Source organism: Schistocerca serialis, chromosome 7 (assembly GCF_023864345.2).
Source record: "Schistocerca serialis cubense isolate TAMUIC-IGC-003099 chromosome 7, iqSchSeri2.2, whole genome shotgun sequence".
Lineage (NCBI taxonomy): Eukaryota > Metazoa > Arthropoda > Insecta > Orthoptera > Acrididae > Schistocerca > Schistocerca serialis.
Window position 1 is genome coordinate 334,086,013 of NC_064644.1, and position 20,575 is coordinate 334,106,587.

At 37.3% G+C, this 20,575-nt stretch overlaps 1 protein-coding gene across 1 annotated transcript in view; it reads right to left on the reverse strand.

Annotated features, from left to right (window-relative positions):
- Positions 1-8,013: 8,013 nt before the first annotated feature.
- Positions 8,014-20,575, reverse strand: part of LOC126412237 (uncharacterized) — a 493,249-nt gene continuing 480,687 nt past the window's right edge. The window contains exons 6-9 of the mRNA XM_050081729.1: positions 19,336-19,475; positions 16,194-16,343; positions 12,268-12,487; positions 8,014-9,407 (exon numbers count right to left, since the gene is read on the reverse strand). Coding sequence (XP_049937686.1) covers positions 9,200-9,407; positions 12,268-12,487; positions 16,194-16,343; positions 19,336-19,475 — 718 coding nt within the window. The 3' untranslated portion in view covers positions 8,014-9,199. The remainder of the gene's footprint in view (positions 9,408-12,267; positions 12,488-16,193; positions 16,344-19,335; positions 19,476-20,575) is intronic.

Genomic DNA, 20,575 nt, shown 5'->3' on the forward strand with positions numbered 1-20,575 from the left:
ATGCTGCAGCCATCTTCCACCAAGGCAACAGCTTTTGCAGCATGTTCAGGGCTTAATCACATGATTAGTCCAGAAAGCTGATTACAATGATCACAGAAAGGTCCCACAAACACATGTGATTGAAAGGGGAACAAACCAGGGCACAACAATAAGCACTACAAGAGCAGGAAAACATTATTTGCTCACATTCAGTGATGTGTTGTCCATGTAGCATGGGAAACAACAATCGAGGCTAGTGCAATAAACAATCAACACTTCATTGTTTGCTTGCAAAGCAATACCAATAACATATTCTGTCTCAAAACATTGGTTGAAGTGTGCCACTTTGATCAAACAGATAGGTGCACAAAGATTACACATCATTTATTGGGTGTTACGTTTGTCATGCCAGTCAGTGTATTATAGCTGGACGTTCGTGCTTGGCAGTGAAGTGGCTACCTTTTTGTTATTAATCGCAGTTTTTATGATGTTTACAAATGAAGTTCTGTAACTCAATGAATGTAATTTAAAGAATTTGCAGTGAAGAATGACCTCACTGGCTATTTCATGTTTTGTGCACTTTAGGTCATGTATTGCAATGTACCAACTGAAGCTAACATACCAAAGTATTTTTTTATCGTGGTAGAAAAGCTGTATCTTTCTAGTGATGAGTAAGTGAATTATATGTGTTGGTGACACATTGTACATGATACGTTTATGCATGCCATGCAGAGTACAGTGTGACAAATCACTATACATAAACAGTTCAAAATACTGAAACAAGGTTTTCAGCAAGTAACAGTGAGCAAAGAGATGAGTAGTTCTCTGTACAATAAATACTGAGATGTTTTTATCTACCATAACATGGAAATATATTAATGCCAATCATTACCTTATAAAAGGAAAAGTACAGTGCTAAAATACTAGTCAATATTTACAATAAAACTTGTCACAAAAACAGCAGCAATTAAAAGTATACAGTTGCTTCTGGCAAGTAGTTTTAGTATGCTGTGGGTGTGGCTTCATTCTTGCCTGTTATACAGTCATTGAGAAAAGCATTCATACTCAGAAAACAAGGTTTGAGTTCCTTGTATTTCATATCAGTCCCATCACAAACGTTACATATAATGGTACAAACATTGTTCAATCTACATACATTTATTTAACAACTAAAGTTGAATTCAAATAAACACCGCAGTTCATGATTGAACAAATATGGTAGGACTCATTATCTTTACAGCTGAAAATATTTTATTTACCATATGAGTTTCCTTCTAATAAATCATCAGTTGCAATCTATTTGGTATGAATTGTGCCAGTTTGTTTGCTATGTATGATGTTAATGTTCTTCTATTTACACTGCATTATTGCTTTAAGGTCGTATTTGCACACTCTTTTGTAATTCACTATATAGATGTTCAATAATATTTAAAGTGATTCCTCCTATTTGTGGCACACACAATTGGTGAGTTATAACATCATTTTTAAATTTCAGTATCTAACTTTTCATTCCCTTTTTACGTGTGCATCGATCCATGGGTCATGGCTGATATTTAGATATGATTATTACTATTTTATTAAGTGGTACTGCACAATGCCACAAAAATCTACCAAGGAATTTTTTAGAGCTGGTAGTAGAACTAAAACATCTCAGATCATTTGTATTAGCATTACCCATGACAGTGGGCAGTCTCAGTCTGACAGCAGTAACATTAGTCAAAGATGCTTATGAGAAAGAACAAGCATTGATACTGTTAGGCTAAATATTTCATGGTCAACTATGAGAGTTTCTTCTTATGCTTGTGCTATTATACTATTTGTTTGCCATTAACATACTTTGCTTGTTAAAAGCTATTTATATGTTAGTGTGATATGTGAGATACATCATATTGCATATTTTTATCTCTAACAACTTCAGTTAGAGACAATGGACATAAAAGTTGTGCTATAGGACTGTCAAAGCATGCAGACTCCCCATTCCCACATGAAAACAAAATGGGCTCTATCTGATTTTGAAACAAAATTTCACCCATCAGAGAGTGTAAGTTTCCATAAAGGAGTGGAAGATCTTGTAAACTGGAAAGGTTTGTGGCTTTTCCATTGCTATGTTATGAAGAAGGGAGTGGCAGTGTTTTCTGCTATGTCTGCATTTGTTCCATTCACTTAAAGAACAATAGATGGCTTTTCTTAAAGAAGGTTTCTGTAACTGGAAAAAAGCTACAGAAAAGTTCAAGATACACAAGAAGAGTCTCTTCCATTGAGAATCTCTCTCAGTCATTCAGCAACAGGAAAATAGCACACCTGTGTTTGCCCAAGTCACGCGACTTCTGCTGACCAGTCAGGAGAAAGGTAGAGCCACGTTACTAGTAATTGTCAGTTCACTCAGGTTTCTGGGTCAACTGGAAATGCACTGTGAGGTCATGAAATGGTCTCTGGGAACCTCACGACACTTCTCAGTAAGAGGAATAATGATGTGTCACTACAAGTTGAGTTTCTATGCACCCACTGTTTCAATGGTACAGTTAATACGTCCAGGCAGAGCAGCCAAAGAGTTGTTACATCTACTGCGGCAATCATTGTTTGGATCTGGCACTACAGGGAGTTTCAAGAAGCTATGCGAAGCGGCTCAAAAAGTTTGAAATTATTTTTTATATAACAAAAGCAACTGAAGTGTTTGGACTGTGTGAGGATCTGGCCAGATCCCAACAGAATCTAAATTTTAATACAGCCACAGTGAAACTATCTGTAGAGATTCTAAAAGTAGCTCTTGCAAATCTTAGGACTATGGAAGCATTTGATATGCTGTTAGAGAAATCTAAAGATTATTCTAAAAACCTAAATATGAAAAACCCAAATATCTCATAGCCAAGAAAAATACCAGCAAAATTGCAACACGCAGAAACACCATCTTTTCCCAAAGATTTGTCTCCAGAATAAAAGTTTAAGAAAGATTGTTTGAAATTCTTGATCTCCTTCTGAATGAGATTGATCTACCAAGAGGATGTAAAGGGACCATCCCATGTTGAAGAGATACTTATTACGTCCTCCCAAACACATCCTCCATCCACACAACATTTGAAAGAATCGTTAGGAGCACATACGACAAACTCTAACCTAGGCAGACTACATGCACAGCTGAAAATACTGTGAACCATTATGACTGGTGTACAACCATGTAATGTATACTCTGTTGGAAGAAAACTTATTGCTGAACTGGTAGGATTAAAGAACTGTTTCAGAAAGTTATTCACCTAATCATTCTGATTCTGACAGTTCCAGTATCACCAGCATCCTCTGAGAGATCATTCAGCACCTTGAGACAACCTAAAACTTGCCTCAGACCAACAGTGATTCAGTCAAGACTCACCCATCTACTCCTCCTCCATGATCATCAAGACAAGGCTGGAAAAATTAATCTTATGGATGTCATGAAAGAATTTGTTTCCTGAACTGACAAAAGGAAAACTACATTTGTAAATTGTATGTAAAAATTTTTAGTCTATATAAAAACAAAATAAATGCCTACTTTTTCAAACAAATAATGTTTTTCTTTTTTCTTTATGATGTAATGCACAGTGTTTGTAAAATAGTAATAACAACAAAAGGTTTCTCTTTCACCGATAGACATTGCAGTCTACTGCTTTTCGTAAATGGTCTCAAAACAGAGTAGGAACACTGTCTTCCTTATTGATTCAACTTGCCACTGCTCTTTCCAATCCTTCTGAGCTCCACAGAGTTTCTTGCTTGCTGCTATGGAATTATCACTTGCAGGGCTTGTGCGCAGGTTTGAATTACACAGTTGCAACGTGTCACAAATGACAAACAAATTCATTGTTCATTAAAATTGTTTCAATTTGCATAGACTCGCCATGTGTGTACTATATGAGCATGCATGAAAGGTTGAGTGACATCTTGAACCTACCACATAATACTTTGTACAGAAAGCTGGTTGCAACCTGAAATTTATAGCAATAAGATTTTTTGGGAAAGTTTAAGTGTATATTGAAAGGATATGCAAATGGGAAATGGAGGTGTTGTATGTGGGAAAATTACAATTTTGTTAGTGGTGGGCATAATAAAACATTCTATGAAACTTTACTAATTACCTTCTCTGAAAACTACCAAGAACAGATAGTTAGAAACCCCACTCATGATGAAAATATATTGGATCTAATGGCAACAAACAGACCTGACCTCTTTGAGGATGTCCACATCGAAACTGGTATAAATGACCGTGACGTAGTTGTGGTAACAATGATTACCAAAAGCACAAAGGACAACTGAAACAAGTGGAAAGATATACATGTTCAGTGAACTAGATAAAAATCAGTAATGTAGATAATGAGGAACTTGAAACTTTCAACACAGGTCAGGAGCATGAAGAGGAACTCTGGCTTAAGTTTAAAAGAATAATTGACCACACACTGGATAGAAAGTAGCCAGTAGAACAGTTCATAATAGGAGGGAACCTCCATGGTATACTGTCACTGTAAAAAAACTTCTACAGAAACAGAGATTACTGCATAATAGGTGTGAAACAAAGTGTGGGGCTATAGGTAGCGAGACACTGAATGAAATGCATTTGGCTGTCAAGAGAACAGTGCAGATGCCATGGCAGAAGATTGTCAAATGATCTTTCACAGAACACAAAGAAATTCTGGCCATATGGATAGGCTGTTAGAGGGATCAAAGTTGGTGTCCAGTCGCTAGCAAATGAGACAGGAATTGAAATTGATGGTAGTAAAGCAAAAGCTGAAATGCTTAACTCCATTTACAAATGTTCCTTTGCAAAGGAAAATGCAGGAGATTTAATCCTCATACCATTGACAAGATGAATGAAATAAGTAATAATGTCAGTTCTCTTGAAAAACAGTTGAAATCATTAAAACTGAACAAAGCTCCAGGCCCCAATGGAATCCCTGTCAGATTATATAATGAATTTGCAGTTGAAGTAGTTCCTCTTCTCACTATAATCTATCATTGATACTTCAAACAAAAAAACTGTGCCCAGTTCTTGGAAAAGAGGCACAGGTCACACCCATCTGTAAGAAGGGCAGTAGAAGTGATCTGCAAAACTACCATCCAGTACCCTTACCATCCATTTGTTGTAGAATCTTAGAACTTATTCTGACTCAAACATAATGAGGTATCTTAAACAGAATGACCTCCTCAATGACAACCAGCATGGTTTTTGAAAACATCGATCATGTGAAATGCAACTCACACTTTTCTCACATGACATACTGAAGGCTTTGGATCAAGGCAACCTGTAGATACAGTGTTTCTTGATTTCCTAGAAGCATTTGACTGAGTACAGCATATTATCTTGGATGGAGAGTCATTGTCAGATGTGGAAGTAACTTCAAGTGTGCCCCAGGGAAGTATTTTGGGACCCTTACTGTTCATGTTGTATATTAATGACCTTGAAAACAATATTAATGGTAAAATTATGGTTTTTGCAGATGACACAGTTATCTATAATGAAGTACTAACTGCGAGAAGCTGCATAAATATTCAGTGAGATCGTGATAAGATTTCAACATGGTGCAGAGATTGGAAACTTACTGTAAATGTTCAGAAATGTAAAACTGCGCAGTTCACAAGACAAAAAATGTAGTATCCTATGACTATATCATCATGAGTCACTGTTGAAATTGGCCAACTCATACAGATACCTGGGTATAACACTTTATAGAGATATGGAATGGAATGATAACATAGGTTCAGTCATGGGTAAACCATGTAGTAGAGTTTGGTTTATTGGTAGAATACTGGGGAAGTGCAATCAGTCTACAAAAGAGATTACTTAAAAATCACTCATGCAACCCATCTTAGAATACTGCTGAAGTGTGTGGGATCCATACCAGATAGGACTAACAGGGGATATTGGACATATGCAGTGGAGGGCAGCACGAATGGTCACAAGTTAGTTTAATCCATAGGACAGTGTCACAGAGATACTGAAGGAACTGAAATGGCAGACTCTTGAAGACAGGCATAAACTATCTCAAGAAAGTCTATTAACAAAGTTTAAAAAACCAGCTTTACATGATTACTCCCGGGATATACTACAACCCCCTACATACCGCTCACACAGGGATCTTGAGGATAAGATTGGAATTATTACTGCATGCACCGAGGCATTCAAACAATCATTCTTCCTGCACTCCATACATGAATGGAACAGAAAGAAACCCTAATAATTGATACAATGGGACATACCCTCTGCCATGCACCTCACAGTAGTTTGCAGAATATAGATGGAGATGTTCTTCTTCTACAGTTTATGACCTCAGCACATAGTACTGATGATCCTAAGGGTGTTGTAACAACACAGTAAATTCTCATTACTGATAAGTAAATTATTTTCTTTCTTAATTTATTGTAAACTTTGGATTGAACTATCATAGTATTCATGTCAAGGTACAGTCAAATTAGCAATCAAGAGCCACTGTGAATGGCATGAAAAACTATTCAATATTGTCTGTAATCTATAAAAAAATCATTTTCTTCTTTTTTCGGTAGTGTATGGTGATGAAAATAGACATGCTCCATTAAATTTTGGGTGTTCAGCTGCATAAATTCAGCTTCTTCTGACGCTGAAGATGGCTGAACAATATACAGCCAAAATACTAGAAGACTGACTCTGAAGATCGCTGGAAGTTGAAGCTGCACACCAGAAATTTAACGCAGCAGCCATTGCACTGTGAAGACATGAATATGCACATAAAAAAACATTGCTGTAACATTTCTAGTAGACTGTTCACAGTGAACACAATAACAGTTCGTGAAATTTGTACAAACATTTGTGGGATCTGCACTTGAACTGGTACGTGTGCCAAAGTTTAATTTTGTTGTTGTGCACCGGTGATGCCAGTCTATGAGTGGCAGTGGTCAGAGGGGGACCTGTGGTGGTCTAGATTTTGTACACAGGTGTTATGATGTGCCTTGGACTGACATTGTCTTAATTGTCTTGCACGGAGGAAGCTACTTATTTGCATGGATTGTTAATAACTGCAGAGCTGTTGATAATGCTGTGAGAGAGTCATCTGACAGTTTGCCAACATAAACCTGGCATTTTATATTGTTGTTTTATGCAGTTGAATCTTCCTGTTTCCATCCATAATTTTGGAGAAAAAGAGCAAGAGTGTTCAGTGCATACCAAAATAATGAATCTATTGCTACAAAGTAAATTTTAATGAACAGTCTCATTCAAGACAAACAAGTAACAAGATTGTTTTACAAGAAAATGCTCATCCAGGAAAGGTGGCTAAAAGTAATAGTAATTTTGTGTGAAGTCAGTTCAGATTGCATTGATAAAGACATCGGTGATTATTTGGTAACTCTGAAATTTTAACTGCTGAAAGTTGAGAATATATTTTTTACAAATTTTGCAAAATGGTGAATATAAATACTGAGTAGACACTCTCATGTTACAATGACTGACACTAAAATTCATTTTAGGGAGCCACTGTTTTCATTGTATGTAAAGATATTCAATTTGTATCTGAAGACCACCCTCATTGATTCGTAACTCTTCATTGCCCTTTGCTTATAAATATTGGGGTTTTGTATTTTTGTGCAAGGGTAATGATCATGTTGTGTGTGTATGCTGTTGTGTAACAGTGCCACTTTATATCATATGCAATATTATGTGAGCAGGTCTGACATATTTCATTGCAAATCAAACTTTCATGAACCCCACTCAGTTACTCTTCTGCTTCCTTTCTACCCAAATCTCTGATATCTTGAAGCATTTTGACTTCTTTTTGCTTCTTAAATTTAAACCCATATTGAAGGAAATGCAATTCAGCACCAATGAAGATATGAACCACCATTCCACACATCCCAGAGATAGGTTAAGGGCTGAACTGGGAATTGGTGTGGGAGTCAGAAAGTGTGAACATGAGGGGAAGGGCAATACTTCACATACATCCTTATAGATTTAGTTATGGGATGAAAATTTTTTTGAAAAGCCAGTACAGCAAAATCCTGAACAGACATTTCCATGTGTTCATATTAATGGTTCAAGTGTTAATTTTTAAAGATAACTTTATTTTCAAATTTTCAATGTTCTTATGTACAATTTCTGCTATGGGTATGTCTGTGACATTGTGTTTAAAACTTGAATGTGAAATACAAAATCTGTTTCTTTAAGTTCATAGCTAAAAGTCTGCATCTTCCATCTACAAAACTTTGTGATTTAAGCTGACAGATTGAACAATTTATTTGTTAACTCCATGTTCTTAAACTTTAAGTGTTAAATGGTGAAAAGAAACAATGTTAGGACATTTTAAAAACTACAAATATATTTCTCAACAGTTTCACACTATCAAAAGTAGATAGCAAAGAAATACAGAATTCTTTTCTGGTAAATTATGATTTATCACAAATGTCCACAGTTTTTTAAAGCAATCACAGACTTTTTTTTGTCATTCATATTTCGTGACGTCTGTATTCCCAAAGCAGTACATAATTTAGAAAAGTAATGAAAAAGTTTTACTGCGAGAGAAGTTAGGTATACAATATTTTTTGTGTGTTTTCACACTGTAACGGTATTAAAATATCAATACATCTCTGTGCTCCTAGGAGATTTATCACATAAAAATATAAAATATTTACATCCTCTTCAGTATATAGTTACAATGGGGAACAGTAAATGGTATATCCTTATATGTCTAACATTAATTCATTCTGTTAGAGACCTAAGATGCTTATCAATTGTTAATTAGGTTTTTAGTGATCAACAGTGTACTCCTGTTTGCACTGTTATCACTTTAGTGCTTCTTTTCAACACTCCATATATTACTTATTGTTTAGAAATAAATGGTCTCTGCATTTATTTCCAAATGTATAGTAACATGGGTGGGAAAAGTCAAACACATTTCACTTTTGCATATAACAGTTCTTTTGTTTTAAGCCTTTGAATGTCAAAGGATTTGTAAAGGGGAAGAACTGTAAATGCAGAAGTTTTTAGTACTCCAGCCATACTCAAAATCCATGTGAATCAATGTTCATAGCATATACGCAGCACTGGATGTTACTAAATGCAAGTTCTTATGACTGTGGTGATACTCAAATGTTTCAACATTTGGTGAAGAAAGACTAATGTAACATCACATGCTCTAATTCAGTGCTCCTTAAGGGCTCAACTTCTATGACTCCTTGTAATCTGTAATGTTTCACTCAAATAATTTCCACAAAAGAGTCGGTCAGGGAATTACATCTTTCCTGAATAGTGTGAATCCATATGGGAGGGAGGGCCACGGTGTTGTGGGTGTGACAGAGTTGCAGCCTTCTGAGAGAACCGTGAACCTGGCCGGGAGTGCACAATTGCATAGTGGTCACTGTTTGTTGACATTGATCTAGTTGAATTCATGGTTGAGCCTCCTGAGGTGTACCCTTGTTTGCCACCATTGAGAGAGTACCTGCAAAAGTTAAAAGTTCTTTTTAATATGTTCAGCTCTACAGTATGTTACTCTATAAGCTTATGTACATGCGAATTTTTATGTACAGAACTGGAAAATAGATAGTGACTAAAAGGCAAAAGTCATCTCTCTCGCATACATCCTAACTACTTAGCATTTTGTGTAGTAGTGGCCTTTCATCATGGCCATGGTGGATTCCTTTTCCAATCACCACCTAACAGAGCTAATTCTTTGACATAACACATAGGATATTAACTTTGAAAAAAGAAAAGAAGTGACATCAATCTAATATAGCAACACAAATGTGAAGAACAAATTTTGAAAAAGATAATCGTCCATTTAATAACTATAACATTCATTTCAGACTAAGTGTACCTACACAAAGGTGTTTTTAAGCTGAATTTGTTTCTCTTTAGATTTGTGTGCAAAAGAAAGGAAATGTATTGATACCAGATGTTCATATCACTGATCAGTTTGAAGGCTGTAGCATAGCTGAACTCTCATTTATTTATCCTTGGTGTTCTAAAAATATGACTGAGATCTTCATCAACTAGATGTTACTCTAAGCCTTGTACATGTACTCACTCATCAGCACTCCAGTCCTTGTAGAACATTGGCCTCTTTTGTCATCTGTCTCCATTGCTTTGAGGTCCTCTTTTACATCTGCAAGTCACCTTTCCCTTGGTCTTTCTCTTCTCCTTCTCCCTTCAGGTTTCCCTATAAACACTTTTTTCAGAACTTTGAGTTTCTGGCATTTTCTGTTCATGACCAGCTTATTTCATTATTCCTTGCTTGATTTTTCAATGTGGTATTCATCTGTCCAAAAAGTGTTTGTAGTTCTGTATCTGTCCTTATTCTCCACCTTTCTTGCTTTCTCACTGCCCCACATATCTTTCTCAAAATCACCCTTTCCCATCTCAAGAACCAACCTCCTTCATTTGTAGACATCACACAGCCTTTCAATCCATACATCTTCTAAGATATTAACATAGTCAAATATATTTTGATTTCTGTATTCCTACTAACATTCCTGGACCTCATTGTATTCTGCAAAGAATAATGGTAACTGTTTCTGCTTGCTAGCCTTTCCTGAATTTTTATTGCTGTCCTGTTATCTTCTGTCATTATCAAACCTAGGCATTTAAACTTTTGCATCCTTTGATATTATTTCCCATTTCTTTTTATTGAAATGTCTCCTCTATCCTTACTAGGATCTCCCATCATCATGTTCTTTGTTTTGCTTATATTCACTTCAAGTCTTAACTTCTACACCACACATTCTAGTGCAGCATAACTAGTCTTCAAAGCTCTGACATTCCTTGCAGTTAATGCTACATCATCAGCTTATGTGACCACCTGGACCTGCCAGCTAAAACTTTTCTCCCTAAGATTGTTGTCATTTGCTGAATTACATTCCCCAGTGTTCAACTCAAGAGTAGTCATAGTCACAGTCCCCTCTTTACAGGGAACTCTCATGACAGCTCTTAGCAGACTGTTGTTTTCATTGTAATTTCGATCAGCCTCACTAATTTTACCATGATTCTAAGCTCTTTCATAATCTGGAGAATATTTTTCCTGTCTAGACTAATGTATGCTTGTTTAAAATCAATATTCAGCTCATGCAGTTTGTTGTCATCTTCATAAAATTTCTCTAGCACTTCCAGAATGAGATTTTCACTCTGCAGTGGAGTGTGCACTGATATGAAATGTCCTGGCAGATTAAAACGGTGTGCCGGACTGAGACTTCTTCATTCAATATTTACTTTCTTCTACTTTCCTAATTTCCATCAAGTAACTCAATAAAATACTCTTGCCACCTCTTCAAAGCTTTATTTTGATCTCCAATTAGGTTTCCATCTTTATCCTTATTGAACTCTGCTCTTGGTTGTTGTCCTCTCTTCAATTCTTTAGATCTGTCCTAGAACTGTTGTATCTCATGACTGTCCTTCATTTCATCCAATTGCTCCATCCATCTTCCTCCTTCCATGCTGCCTTTTCTTCACCCTACATGATCCACTCTTTTCTTCTCTATGTTGTCTTCCACTACAAGTCTTGCTTTCCTTTGCAGCATTCTTTGTGTGCTTCATTTCTCTCTTGGATTGCCAGTGAGCACTCCTTGTCAAACTTGCTCTTTTGTATTCTTCTCTCTGCAATAACCAATCTGCAGCTACACTGATAGCTGTTTTCAGTATCTCCCATTTAGTCTCCACATCTCCTTCCTTTCCTGTGTTCTTTCAATTCTTGAGAATCATCTAATGCCTTCTCACATTTCTTTAATTTGGAGACTTTCTATATTGTGTTTCACTTTTGTGCTACTCTTTGTTTCTTGCTGTGTCCATGTTCTGCCTATATCTCATCCACACTAAGTAATTTTCTGTGTCTGTCTATCTCACTACTGCTACTAACTTCTATAAGATTTGATGTGTGCTGTTTATCTATAATTACATGGTCTATTTATACATTTAGTGATGTAAAAGAAGAAAGGTTAGGGTTTAACATCATGTCAGTGATATGCGGATATTAGGGACAGGCACAAACTCAGAGTATGCAAGAATGGGGAAATAAATTAGCAATTCCTCATTCAATGGAATTACCTGTCATCCCTGCATTGCATTAAACTGTTAAGTAAATCACAAAAAAAACATAAATCCCAGTGTCCAGACACATATGTGATCCTCACTCTGTTTGAATGAGAGTCCAATGCTATAACCTGGGCCATGTTAAATATCTACAAAAATGTGAGCAGTTTCTTTCAGTGATATTACTGTTGAATTTTCCAAGAGTGTAGCTCAGACAAGGCTTTAAGTAGGCACTTACGTACCTTCCCCAATCCCCATCTCAGTCATCATTACAGACTTACCTCGATCCATACTGTGATCCATGCCAACTGCGGTATGGATCGTACTCTTCTATGATACTTGGTTCTTTCTCAATAACTTCAGTTCGAGCACAGCTGCAGGTCATGGCAGAGCAAAGGAAGACGTTGATAATCAACATTATTAGAAACATTATTCCAAATGCTATACAGAGATACAGCAGCCAAGGAGGATTTATTGAATTGTCACAAATACTCTCCAGTTCTGAAAAAAAAAAAAAAAAAAGAAATGAGTTACTTTTCTGGCCATTTCAAATTACAGCACAACACTCTACAATTATAGGAATGACATATTATAGGTATCTATTCCAGACATAAAGGATCTCATATGATTTGCATATATGTTAATGTGAATTGTTAGGAAGTTTGGTATAGCATTAAAAATATGCATCAAAATTGAATGTACCTAAATAAATTGGGTAGGTAAATGTAAATGTTGTGTGACTAGGGCCTCCCGTCGGGTAGACCATTCGCCGCGTGCAAGTCTTCCGATTTGATGCCACTTCAGCAACTTGCGTGTTGATGGGGATGAAATGATGATGATTAGGACAACACAACACCCAGTCCCTGAGTGGAGAAAATCTAAGACCAGTTTGGAATCGAACCCAGGCCCTTAGGATTGACATTCTGTCACGCTGACCACTCAACTACCGGGGACGGACAATTGGGTAGGTATAAAGCACATAGTCTTGTAATAGCACACAGACTGCACTACAAATTATTGTGAGACATCATTATCCGCACTGTTGGTTACAAATCTTTCAGCAACAGTTTATTACCAATGTAGCATACGTCTATGGAAATGATATCTTTTTGTGCTGTTAACTGACATCTGCAGTTATCATCACAACTGTAACTGGAGCTCTATGCACAACACAGAATATGCCATAAATATGCAGGAAAGCTATGGAAGAATGTAAATAATTTAGGAGTAAAGGAAAGTATTCCATTCCTTAGCTAAAACCCAGTATCACACTCTGTTCCTAAAGTGCTGGCTAAGCCGACTTGGCCTCCCCATTCTTCCCCAGTTGTCTAACTCCTTCTAGAAGTATTGCCATAGTGATGCCATACCAGAGGTCCAAATAACTTCCCAACCCTACTGAAATCCTTAGACCCATCCCAGAACCTCTCCCTTGAGTCCATCTCCACTCTATCCCAACAATATCCTGTACATCCACCTTCTAAATGTTTCCCAAAATCCACAAAGCCACCAATCCTGGATGACCCATTGCTGTTGTTTGTTGTGGTCCTACTGAAAGAATTTCAGCTCCTGTTGACCAATGCCTCCAATCTATTGCCTGAAATGTAGCCTCTCACATCAAAGCCATCCTTTACCAACTTTCCATCATCCCCACCCATTTACCTCCTGGACCCCTTTTCATCACTGTTGACACCACATTCTTATACACCAACATCTCTCAACCACAGCTATGCCACTGTTGAAAACTATCTTTCCTGACATTCATTGGATTCCAAACCCATTAACTCATTCCCCACACACCTCACTAACTATATCCTGACAGATACTCCTCATTTGATTTGAAAGTATACAAAACCTTCCTAGCCTCCCAAACCCCAGACCCCCTGCCTGGTTCAGTTCCATTGCTGAGATCTTTATGATATGGATTCAGTGCATAGACATCCTATCCTCATTGCTCCACAACCCCAACACCTTCTCTCCCATCCACTTCAGCTGGTCCTCCTCAACCCAATGTGCCACCTTCACAGACATTAAGCTCCACCTCTACATTTAAATCTACATTTATACTCCGCAAGCCACCCAACGGTGTGTGGCAGAGGGCACCTTAAGTGCCACTGTCATTACCTCCCTTTCCTGTTCCAGTCGCATATGGTTCGTAGGAAGAACGACTGCCGGAAAGCCTTCATGCGTGCTCGAATCTCTCTAATTTTACATTCGTGATCTCCTCAGGAGGTATAAGTAGGGGGAAGCAATATATTCGATACCTCATCCAAAAACCCACCCTCTCGAAAGCTGGACAGCAAGCTACACCGCAATGCAGAGTGCCTCTCTTGCAGAGTCCCCCACTTGAGTTTGCTAAACATCTCCATAACGCTATCACGCTTGCCAAATAACCCTGTGACAAAATGCGCTGCTCTTCTTTAGATCTTCTCTATCTCCTCCATCAACCCGATCTGGTATGTATCCCACACTGATGACCAACACCCAAGTATAGGTCAAACGGGTGTTTTGTAAACCACCTCCTTTGTTGATGGACTGCATTTTCTAAGGACTCTCCCAATGAATCTCAACCTGGCACCTGCTTTACCAACAATTAATTTTATATAATCATTCAACTTCAAATTGTTCCATATGCATACTCCCAGATATTTTACAGAAGTAACTGCTACCAGTGTTTGTTCCACTATCATATAATCATACAATAAAGGATCCTTCTTTCTATGTATTCAAAGGCAAAGAGTTTGGGCAGAGATGTCAGTCGAGGAGGAAGTACAGAGGCAAAGATGTTGTTGAATGACACATGAAGTACGAGCAGTGGCAACTTGAAATTAGCGGAGGTTGAGGGCTGGTGGGTAATGGGAAGAGAGGATATACTGAAGGGCAAGTTCCCATCTCCGGAGTTCTGACAGGTTGGTGTTAGTGGGAAGTATCCAGATAACCCGGACGGTGTAACACTGTACCAAGATGTGCTGGCCGTGCACCGAGGCATGTTTAGCCACAGGGTGATCCTCATTACCAACAAACACTGTCTGCCTGTGTCCATTCATGTGAATGGACAGTTTGTTGCTGGTCATTCCCACATAGAAAGCTTCACAGTGTAGGCAGGCAACTTGGTAAATCACGTGGGTACTTTCACACGTGGCTCTGCCTTTGATCGTGTACACCTTCTGGGTTACAGGACTGGAGTAGGTGGTTGTGGGAGGGTGCCCACCAGGCCTCAACCTCTGCTAAATTCAATTTGCCACCGCTCATACCTCACCTGTCATTCAACGACATCTTTGCCTCTGTACTTCCGCCTCGACTGACATCTCTGCCCAAACTCTTTGCCTTTACAAATGTCTGCTTGTGTCTGTATATGTGCGGATGGATATGTGTGTGTGTGCGAGTGTATACCTGTCCTTTTTTCCCCCTAAGGTAAGTCTTTCCGCTGCCGGGATTGAAATGACTCCTTACCCTCTCCCTTAAAACCCACATCCTTTCGTCTTTCCCTCTCCTTTTCCCTCTTTCCTGACGAAGCAACTGTTGGTTGCAAAAGCTTGAATTTTGTGTGTGTGTTTGTGTTTGTTTGTGTGTCTATCAACATGCCAACACTTTCATTTGGTAAGTCACATCAGCTTTGTTTTTAGATATATTTTTCCCACCTGGAATGTTTCCCTCTATTATATTCATGACTGTATCTTTAACTTGATTAATCCTCTCCTGTGTAAGTATAAGTTGGAACTGAAACTTTTATGAAGACTCAGAGACACTTTTTGATGGCAACCTTAGAGAGCAAAGTGCTTTTGATATTTTCATTTATGGTCTCAGTAGATAAAATCATTTTTAATTTTTATAATGTATTGATCATAATCTAATAAGCTTGTGAACTGTAAAGGGGAGCCTAAGTGTAAGTGTAACTTTTCCTCATAATTTAACTTGTGGTATTATTTAGTTATAAGAATGCTTAACAGTTAAATGAAAAAATATCAAGTTATGATAACATTAAAATAGACAAAAAGAAGGAAAATGTTATCCATTTGTATTAATCAATTACTGATGTAGCTATGTTTACTACAACAAATAATTAAACTGCAACCATGATTGAGGGTCAATATCTAATGAAACAATACCGTAGATGTAACTGGATAGCTTTCATTAGAACTCTAGCTACTGGGTTATATCTATGTCCATTACTGTTTGATAGGAATGAATAAGTGTCTACAACACATACGGGGAGCGTCTCCGGCATCCAGTACAAAGACACTGGTACTAGCCATCAAGACACCATCCTCAGGAGCTGCTTCTGTGTAGATATCCTTTGTCACAGTTCTTGCGAGTGGTTCCAGATCATCTGGACATGCTGGTTCAGAACATGTACCAGCTGTAACATAATAATTACAATGTGAAAATTTATTTGATAATTATATTTCGAATGCAATAAAAATATCTATTGTCTAATTTACAGGAGTATCTAAATCAACATCAAGAGGCATAACAATAACTTTACAAAAGTAGTTAAGCCATATGTTTCATGAATGAAGACTCCTACAGGATTTTATTTTATCTTAGCTCTTTTTCAGAAAATCAAGAGAATACTGAAATTTTACTCATCCATACATAGTTATGTTATTCTTTTAATGTAACCATTTACTCTTCCACATCTGCAAATTTTCTGCTTTATGCTGAATCAGTAGAACACAATGGATGAATTAATTAAATAAACAAAAATGCTTGCAGGTACATGTGTGCAATATTACATCTCTAAAATCTCTTAAAAACTGTCTTACGACAGTGGTAAAGACAATTAAAAAGAAGCAAATTTGTATTATTGGCAACCACTTGTTATAAAGGAGAAAATGCACAGTGAACTGACTGACAAAATTCCAAGAGTTTTGAAGATGTCTCTGCAAGATATTGATTTTGTACTTTACACAGTACTTTCAGTGCTCACATCTGCTAAATGGATACTTAACTTAATTCTGCTAAATTATCTCAGAACATAATTACATAAGCAACAGGAATTGAAAATAAGCAACATGAGCCAGCACGTTAAACTTCAACACAGTTACAGATACTTTTAAGTGTAAAAATGCAGAACTGACCAAAATTTACTTTTTTATGTGTTTAATCTATTTTAAATTGATAGCCAGTTGGACTGCAAGGAATTTTAGACACTTTTTCATTCAATGTATACCATTGATGTCTATCTGAAGTATCAGCAAGTTGTTTATATTTTTTAAAAGACACCATATTCGCCATTGACTGTTGACTATGATATATTTCAAGAAGTTCTACATGACTGTGAATCCCATCCATGAAAAGTAAATCATTTTTATTTGTCTGCAATGACATAATATAGGACTTTGTGACATTAATATTCAGAACAGTAGCTGCGAAACAGCTGTAGTCCTCTTTAGCTATCATCTGTGCCAAGTCTGACGCAGCTGCATCATCAGCAAACATGACATGTCCTGAATGACAGTTTCAAATCCCTGAAACCTAATTTACATAAATTAGGAATAGGACAAGAAAGAGTACCATACTTTGTGGGAATATTTTATGTGCCCTGATTTCAAGTTTAGTTTCTTAGCTATGACACATTTAGTTAGTGTGAGCCATTGCTTTCTGTTGCAGATTCATTCCATGCAAGAGGGTTAGGATTAATCCTGTAATATACACTGTTTTCCCAAGTACAATTTAGTAGGCCATACAGACAAAGGCTTTGGTGAGGTTACAGAACATACCAACAGAATAGTTGTTGATTAATTCTCTTCCTCTTAGAACAGCATTTGCTGTCATGATTGTTCATGGTGAAAGTTAAAACTGTGGTCCAGACAGGAATTCAATCTTGGGTCCTTGGCCTTTGTGGACAGTGCATTATCATTATATTATTCTAGCATGACTTCCTACAATTCCTGCAGGAGTCATGGGCTTGCCCACTTTCCTTTTAAAATCTGCAGAGGCTCCCACAATGCTGTGGGGCCAGGACCTCCAAGAGAAAGGACAACAGTCTGGCTTATCCACAGCTTCAGGATTGGAATTGAGGATTTTTTTTAACTCTAGGCAAAGTAATTGTTGTTTTGTTCTGAAGGGTTTCTTTGTAGTGTATCATTTGCAAAAGCCAATTGAGTGATGGTTGAAAGGTTTGGCTGTCAAAAATGCCTCACTATTCTAACAATGGCTAGTTTCTGAAAACAGAGAAATAAAACAGCAATCAACAAACTAATCTGTGCTGAGAACAATACAATTTGTAGCTAAAAAGTGTTACATTTGCAAAATACTTTACAATAGTCTATGTCTTTCTCACTAAGTATTGCTCTGGTACAGATATATAGATGATTGTGTGTCCATTGTGACCCAAAAGTTACTCAGAACTCACCTTACTGTAATCACAATCTGTGACCACTATTGCAGTTGATATCTTACAGTCCTTAAGAAGTTAGTAGGACAGTTACATGTTGATGTTGTTCAGTCTACACATATTGTTAGTAGTGCTACTGTCTCACCATCTGTTTCAAGCAGGACTAGCCTCCAATACAAGTATTAATAAAGGTGCCAAAATTGGTGCTTAACACAATAAATATGAACACCTACACTGGTCTTCTTCTGGACCTGATACCAGTATCATCAAAAACATAGTTTATGACAAAACAGACAGGGTCAGGAAACTGATCAGAATCCATACAAAGAGCCCAAGATGACCTTAGGAGTGTTATCACTTTTGGCAGTGAGAAAGTGAAGCAAAACTAATAATTTAGTGTTCTTTTCATTGGTACCCTTCCTAAGGGATGCACCTGGTCACTCAGTTTGGGTGCTGTTGGATGGGCTTTGACCAAAATTTGTATTATGAATTTTTGCCTTGTTTCACAAAACTTTTTTATTTTGTATAAAAATAATAAAGTTTTGTGATACAAGGCAAAAAGGTTATCATTTAGTTAATATAAAATACAATGTTTCCCCAACCCCCCCCCCCCAACTCCCCCCCACCCCCCCACCCCCACCCCCTCGGGTGGACCTATTAAAATGACCAAAAATGTCTTTTCATTCTAGTGATGTACATTAATGTGGTAACTTGTAAATTTCACACAGGGTGGAATTTGAATTGTTGATTGACACATTATGCTATGGATTGTAACAGTAGGCTCACAGTTCTGCCCTTGATCACAACTATCTACAGGTATGCCTTTTTCACATTTACGAGTCTTGGAATAAAGTAGTGCAGATTTTCTTTTACATTTATCAAGAGGAGTAGCTCCTTTGGATCACATACTCTGATACAAACACTGTAAATAGATTTTTGGAGAGATATATACACATTATAAGATAAGTGTTAGGATCCTACTTTTTTCTCATGTTGTGGATGTGCTACATACCTTTGCAGACGGCAATGTCACATTGCAAATTGACCTGTGTGCTGTCTGGGAACCTGAACATAGAGTAAATGGTGGCCTCTGCCCATCCTTCCTTTTGGTTGTACTTGAGTGGCGATATCACCTGACGTGACACCGGACACCTGCAGAAAAAGATTACAACTGACATAAGCCATACAAATTAGTCTTTAGAGCCTAGACAGTAATGCACTTCCATTATTAAATGTTCCTTTGATTCTCATTATATGTCATGAATTAAAGTTGAGTGCTTAAATCTTACAAAAAATTGTCTTCATGGCACAGAAATTTAAAAATATCAGTGATGATATCATACTGAAGAAAATGGAAAGTGACACCATAAACAGTAGACCCATCTGGTTATAATTTTATTCATAATAAGGACATTAGAAGTATAAGCACACAAATACTGCATAATACCACATCTAGCCTTGATAATTACCTCAATTCACAAGTTTCTTCGGAATGTTGTATACAGCTGAAGCTATCATTAATGATCAGACCCTGTTAAGCTACTAAACAGAGGGGATGTTGGCACCTGTGTTTCACATGTTGTTCCAAATAGTCACACTGATTTTCCACAGGGAGAAGACCGGGTGGTTTAATGCACAAGATGAGATCTGATAGAGTGCCTGAGTGTTCAACAAACCAGGAACATATGTTTGCCTCCCTATTGACACAGCTATTGTCACCTTGGAAGCCAGGAGAGTCCACAGCATGGAGGTATAGAAAAAAGTTATGTTTAAATAAATATCTGTGTCCATTTTTGTCATAACTTGAATGACTGAGCCCAAGTCACGATAAGAAAAACAAGGTCCATCAGTGTTCTCTAAGACTTGCAGCATATTGAATGGGTGGCTTGATCCTTCCCCACCCAGTCCAGAAGATGACTATTTTAATTATATTAATATATATATAGCTACAGCTGTCTGTAAAAAGGACCACCTGGTTTCTGAGATTAATCAGCAGAAGCATGTGTTCTGAAACTACAGTTATGGGGCTCGAAATAGAAAGTTACTGTTCTCCAAGAACTGAAAAACTGAAAACACAAAAATTTTGAATGATCATATGATGATATGCTTATTGTACTTCTTACTTTCTACAGAGCTATAACTAGCAAAATAGGTAGGATTCTGGTAGGAAGAGGCACAAGACCTATTTTTGAACATCTAAAAAGATGAAGGAGATGTTGCACCTGGTTAAGTGTAGTTCTGGACTGAGGATA